A 6,488-nucleotide genomic window follows, 5' to 3' on the forward strand; every position below is an offset into this window, starting at 1 on the left:
CACCCCCGCGTACACCCCCGCGTCTCGGGGCCTCGGGGTCCCGGCGGGGGCGGGGCGTCAGCGGCTGGGGGCGGGGCCGGGCGGGGGTGCGCGGCTGGGGCGGCGGGAGGTGTGGGCCCTTCCGTCCCCTGATTGGATCTGGGCTGAACAAGGGGCGGTGTCTTGCGGCAGTTCTGCGGGCTGGCATTGGGCGCTGGATATGGAGGGCGTGGTTTTGTGAAGTCAGTTCCGGTCGGTGTAAAACCCCCGGGGCGGCGGCGAACAGGCTTCAGATGCTTCTGGGTCGCGGTGGGGTGAGCTCCCGAGTCCGTGTGTGTGAGCTTGAGCGCCGAGCGCTAGAGCGACCCGGCGAGGGATGGCGGCCACCGGGACCGCGGCCGCCGCGGCCACGGGCAAACTCCTGGTCCTGCTGCTGCTCGGGCTCACGGCGCCCGCCGCGGCTCTGGCCGGCTACATTGAGGTGGGCACCGGGCGAGCGCCCGAGCCCTTTCTCCTGCGCCCGCGAGCGAGCGCGGCCTGCGGGCGGGCGGGCGGGCGGGCCGCGGGGTCCGGGCCGGGCGGGGGGGCGCGTCGCGCGGGGCGGTGGGGGTGGTCCGGCGCTGCAGCGGGTCTGGCGCGCCTCCCCCGCCCGCCCCTGCTTGGCGCAGCGCTTAGCGCTGGAGGTCGGGCTGCCTCCGACGCCGCAGAGGCCAAATGAAAGGCATCGGGGTTGCGGGGGGCGGCGGGCCGCCTCGGCCGCCCCAGCCCCCATCCCGCCCGCGGCGGCGCCACATCCTCTGGGGACCCCGCGCGGCCCAGACGCCCACCCCGCCCTCCCCCGGGACCACGCGAGCCTCTGCCGTGCGCCCCGGGGTGGCCCGCAGCCCGAGACCCGGTGCGGCTGGGCTCGCTCCGGGGGCGGCTGTGCAGACCCTGGCCCCGGGCTGGGGCGGGCAGCGCGCTCCCCGCGCGGCGCCGGGGCTTCCCACCGGGGAGTGGCGGATGCGGCCTTTGTTGGCGAGGTGGGCCGATCCGCGGGGATGCGGGCGTCCCGGCTCGGCGCCGGGGGAGTGCCGCGATGCGGGGCGAGCGCCTCTCGGGCTGCACCGGCGAAGCTCCGCAGCCCGCAGCGGGTGTGCCCTCTCCTTCCTGTGTGCCTCGCGTTCCAGATCCTGCGCGCTGGCATCGGGCCTTCGGGAGGAATTGTTAAATATAGCCGTTTGCCTGAGTCTAATAAACAAGGGGAAACCCCTCTCTGCTGCTGTGCTGTGTTGCTCCCTTTTGTGGTGGGTTTCAGCGAGCAGGGACGCGGTGGCCGTGAATACGTTGTGAAGACTCTTGTCTAATCGTACTTCTTTGCTGTAAGTAGTTTTTCTGCACCTGATAACCCCGTGGCATCTCTGTGCCGGGAGGATGTTCCAGCGCCTGGGCTCCTGGGTGATTCGCTGGGGTCGGGCCGCGGGGACAGGCGGCGTTGCTGAGGTCCGTGGGTCCTGCAGGGTGGCCTGGACGTGGCCGCTTCACAGAAACCTTTCTGTTCCTGAGGGAGACGTGGGACTTTATTTTTACTTGCCTTCTCGAAATAGTGCTTGAACTGTCGGACTGGAATGTTTCGGGTGTGTAGTTTATTTCCCCCCTTCGCTATTTTAAAAATTACAATGGATTTCTGCGTGGTTCGCTAATTTCAGAGAGAAGTGAGCCTGGATTTGATTACTTAGGCATTGACTGAGAAGTTTCTAATAAAAACCCACAGTTAGAACGTGTTCTTCTGCAGAATGTGTAAATATTTCCACGATTAGAATAAATCTAATCAAGAACAAACCTCCGATGGAACGGCTTAAAACGTTTGTATTCATCCTGCGTAAAGCTTTGATTCTTGGGGGGCCGGGGGCGGGGGGAGAAGTTTTAAGTAGAAATAGTTAATGTTTATATACGCATGCTTTTAGATTAGGATTATTTTCGTTTCCACACAGTGGTTAGTTAGATTTATATCTCTGGTCCCCAATAGGGTGTCGCAGGGAAGCAAGCTAGATCATTGGGATGGGAGGGGAAGGAAGAAGATTTTGTATGGAACATAGAATTTAACTCTTAGGTCAGGATGTCAAAAACCATTGTTCACACTGTTTTACCTCACTTCCCAGAGGTATGAGTAACTTCAGGCACTAGTGAATTCACAAAAAAGGGTCCATCAATTTTAAAGTACATCTTTCAGGTTTAAATGGAATATTAATACTTGATGCCTGCAGAGAAAGAGAAATGAACAATATCAGAATTAGCTGTTGTGGATTAAATTTGATTATTACCCACATCATTGTTCAATCGGAAAGTCTGGCTAGACAGAAAGTAGGAATTAGACATTTCCCTAAAATGGGTTTTGAATGCTGTGTTATGAAACTTCTTTGGAACTGTATTTTTGCCCATACTTGCTAAATTATCTTTCAAATGGTTTTTCCTTTTGTCCAAGAGGCAGAATTTCCTTCGTATGTATATAATTTGATTTAGTTTATTTGCTTTCAGGCAAAGGACTGCCTAAGCCTTGATTTAGATGAGGATGGCCTAAATCAGGATTCGCTTTGGGATGGTCCTTATTGAGATTAGCCAAAAGGATTCTAGCCAAATCCCTGATCAAATTGCTTGGCACAGAATTATTGATTGGCAAATCTTGAGTGTTGCTTGGTGTTGACTGAATTAATCTCTTACACCTGTTTAAAAGAAAAAGTCTCTGTACTCAGGGTCACTTCCTCTGTTAAATCTGAGACAAGTTCAGTCGTGGGCCTGCTCCCATGTGGGATTCTCAGACGGTATTTGTGCTGAAATTCTGCACTCTGTACAGTGGACATTGAGGCTTCTGAGAGCCAGTTCATTCCACCACATTTTACAATGAGTGGGCCCTTTGATAGTCAATTTTCAGGAAACTCAACGTATGATGTCTGAGGCAGAGGATCAAGAAGCTTTGCGCTGATATTTCTGATTGGTGGTGGAGGGGATGTCACATTATGACCTGGACAGATACCAATGCCTCCGATAGGGACATCAGCCTGTTAACCTCATAACCATGTTAAAATCGTTTGATAAATGTGATGAGCTAAGTTTTGGCATATCAGGCCCTCCTTTCGCGGGCGTTTGTTTCATCCTCTAAAGCTGGGCTGTCCCACAGTGTAGCCACTTGCAGTGTGGCTACTGTGATTGAGGAATGAACTTTCCATTTTATTTAATTTTAGCTAATTTATATTCAAAAACACTCTGGTGATTGGAAAACATTTAACTGTGTTTGAAACAACTTGGTATATGAGTCTGCTTTTTAAACTATTTGATACATTTTATGAAATCTAAATGCAGATCCAGTATTTCTTGTGAAAATTTAGCATCTGAATTGAGGTGTACTGTAGGTGTAAAATGCACACCAAATTTTGAAGACTTAGTATGAAAAAACTTGTAAATTAACTCATTTATAATTTTCATATTGAGTGTATTGAAATGATAATATTACACATTGGCTAAGTAAAATATATTAAAATTAGTTTCACCTGTTTCTTCTAATTTTAATGTGTCTTCTAGAAAATACAACATATGTAACTCATATCTACTGGACAATGCTAATTTAATTTCTTGCTTAAGGTTGGTGCTGCCGTGAGTGTTTTTATGAGCACAATTTTTAAATATGTTGCTATTTTTTCCCCCAATAAAGTCTTGCTTAAAGTTGGTCCAGTATGATCTTAAGAACAATTTTGAATATTTTTCTGTTACTTTTTTCAATTAGAATTTTTATTTAGAAATAATTTCAAGCTTACAAAAAATTATAAAAATTGTACGAACAGCTCTTATACCCTTTACCCAGATTCATCAATTTAACATTTCTCCTATTCAGCATTTGCTTTTTCATTCATTTTGTTACTACGTATTTTTTGCTGAACCGTTTTGAGAGCAGGTTGCATACATCATGTCCCTCTACCCCTGAAAACTTCAGTGAGTATTTCCTAAGAACCAAGGAAGTTGTCCTACATAAGCTTAGTACAGTTATCAGCTTAAAGAAATTTAACTTTGGTACAATACTTTGATCAAGTCTGCTGTCTGTATTCCATTTTGCCAACTGAACCAATAATGTCCTTCATAGCATTTGAAAACATGCTTTTTTTGTTGTTATTGTTAAAGAGCTTTAGAATTCTTGGCAATAATATGTGAAGGGTTAATTTTTTTCCAAATATAAAAATCATATTTTTAACTTATCTGATATTGTTTCAACTCTGGAAAATCAAAACTTAAAAACCTTTCAAGATTCCTTAATTATATTACTCTTACTGAATTCTTGGGGTTTTGCATTTTCTTTTTAAAATAACAAGAAAAATTATATAGGGCGTGCATATTCATTGTAAAAATTTAAAATGCATTTGAACAATAAGAAATGAAAAATAATCTGAGATTGTGTCGTCCGGGGAAATCTCACTGTAAACGTTTTGGTGTGGTGTGTATCCTCCTAGAGCTCTCAGGTACATACATTATATCAAAGTGACACATAAATTGCGTATTGAAGCTGGTACCTAACAATTAGTATTTTGAATTGTTCTAAAATGAACTACTGAAAGAAAATAGTTTTCTGTGTGATAAAAAGTAGGGATAAATTTTTGTACAGTAACTGTAAAGTCTGTGGAGGGAGGCCATTTGAGAATTCGAAATCGCCCATAATCCAATTTTCATGAGTTGTTTTTTTTAGTGAGATAAACTAGATTACCTTGACTCTTAATTAAGTTTCGTATAGTGTACCTTGGTTTATGTCCTAGGATGGAAAGTGAGCCATGTAGGCTCATTCAAATAGAAACAAGTTCCAGTCCTTTGTATCAAGTATAACTAATAACTAACTACCTTATTGCTGAGAGAAATTTTCTTAAATAAACATCATGAAGGCTTTTTTTTAATGAAACTTTTTGAAACATAACTATAATCTATTTTTAAAATACAACTTTTCATTTGTTATTCATCCCACTGGTGTTTGTTGAACACTGCTACCAGGTTCTGTGTTAGATGCTAAACAGTGCAGTAATAAAAGCAACTATGCATAGGGCCTTTTCCTCTGCAGTGCACTTGCATGATGTGATTTCCAGGCCCTACCCCCAGAGATTCTCATTGAGGATATCTGGGATTCTCATTGTCACAGGCTCCCCAGGGGATTTTTATGTGCAGGTAGAGAAAAACAAACTCCAGCAAACAAAAAGCCAACAGAACTCATCTGGGGACATTATCTTATGTAAGTCCTCAAAAGTCTGGTGAAGTAGGTATTCGTATCCATACCTAAAACGGGAGTCAGGTGAGGCAGAGGGTTCAAGGCAGTGCAGCAGGGCCAGGGTGAAAATTGGTCTGTCTTATTCGGAGTCTGTCGCTCACTCTTTCTTCTATATCAGGGTGTTTTGGTTGCAGATTTCTTTTTACTCCTGTCTACCTGTTTTCTCCACTATCAAAAAACCTGATGTGAATATTTTCTTTAAAAGAAGCTAATTTCATAGATGTTGTAATGTTATCATGAATCAATATATGCCGAACTGCTAACAGTGGTTATCTTTGAAGGATGTAATTACAGGGGACTTTGCCTTTTTACATTTTCCATAGGTTTTAAAAAAAACGTCTAATGCCTTTTAATATAATATGCAAGTTCTCTTTTTTTTTTTAAGAGGGGTAAGCTTGTTCTATCTTTGTATTCTGATAAATTTTAAGGAAAGAAACGGTGACCACTTGTGGGGAATCTTACCAAAATCAGTGTATGGGATTCTTTGGAAGAGACAAGGTTACTGGCACCAGATCTATGATCATTGGCCAAGTTGATAGACAAACTATTAGGAAGAGGCTGACACAGTAACCAACATGACTGGAATAAGATTGTGGTCCAGAAAAAAGTCAATCAGCATTTGGAGTGGGGCACCTGTGGTGTGGGTTAATCGAATAGCTCAGCACAACCTTTCTACTCTGCCTTCCTCAGCCTCACGCCTCCTGTGGCTGCAGAATGGCTGTTGCAGTTTCAGAACACGTGCTTCGATTTGATAACATCCAGAGGATTGTGCGGCTTTCTCAGAGCGCATCAGCACAAGACCCCTCAAGTCTTACTGTACAGAATTATATCAGGTGCTTCCAGCCACACCAGTCATGGGTGGGGAGGGGATGGTGGTGCTGTGATAGGCTTAGACTGCACACTGGGTTCTGTTGGAAAAGAGGGCTGTGGATGTTGGGTAGATAGCAACCCAACATCTGCTACCAGGGCATTATCTGTTTGGGAGGTTATATAGCTAGGCTGGCTGGAAAGAAAAAGAATGAATTTATTCTTACCTAAATGATCTGTGAGTTAAAAGTTTGCCGGTGAAATTGAGACCTCAAAGGAACCTCTCAGGTGATTTGTCAGGATCTCGGCACATCCTTTTGAGGGATATTGCCATCCAGAACAGAAAGGCAGGAATGGAGAAGTATGTAAAAATTTGTAAGGGAGGTAATTAGCCTGGAGAAGAAGAAAACGTGGGATTTAGTGT

The 6,488-nt window shown here is 45.4% G+C and overlaps 1 protein-coding gene across 7 annotated transcripts in view; it reads left to right on the plus strand.

Annotated features, from left to right (window-relative positions):
• Nucleotides 1–254: 254 nt before the first annotated feature.
• APLP2 (amyloid beta precursor like protein 2) overlaps nt 255–6,488 on the plus strand; it is a 70,000-nt gene continuing 63,766 nt past the window's right edge. For 5 of the 7 annotated variants that reach the window (XM_082343100.1, XM_082343103.1, XM_082343102.1 and 2 more), the window contains exon 1: nt 318–460. In XM_082343100.1, coding sequence (XP_082199226.1) covers nt 356–460 — 105 coding nt within the window. In that variant the 5' untranslated portion in view covers nt 318–355. Of the gene's footprint in view, nt 461–6,488 lie in introns of all 7 variants that reach the window. The other 2 variants (XM_082343101.1, XM_082343105.1) reach the window with 2 other exon arrangements.

The sequence above is a fragment of the Balaenoptera borealis genome (assembly GCF_965194805.1).
Source record: "Balaenoptera borealis genome assembly, chromosome: 11".
In the NCBI taxonomy this organism is placed as follows: domain Eukaryota; kingdom Metazoa; phylum Chordata; class Mammalia; order Artiodactyla; family Balaenopteridae; genus Balaenoptera; species Balaenoptera borealis.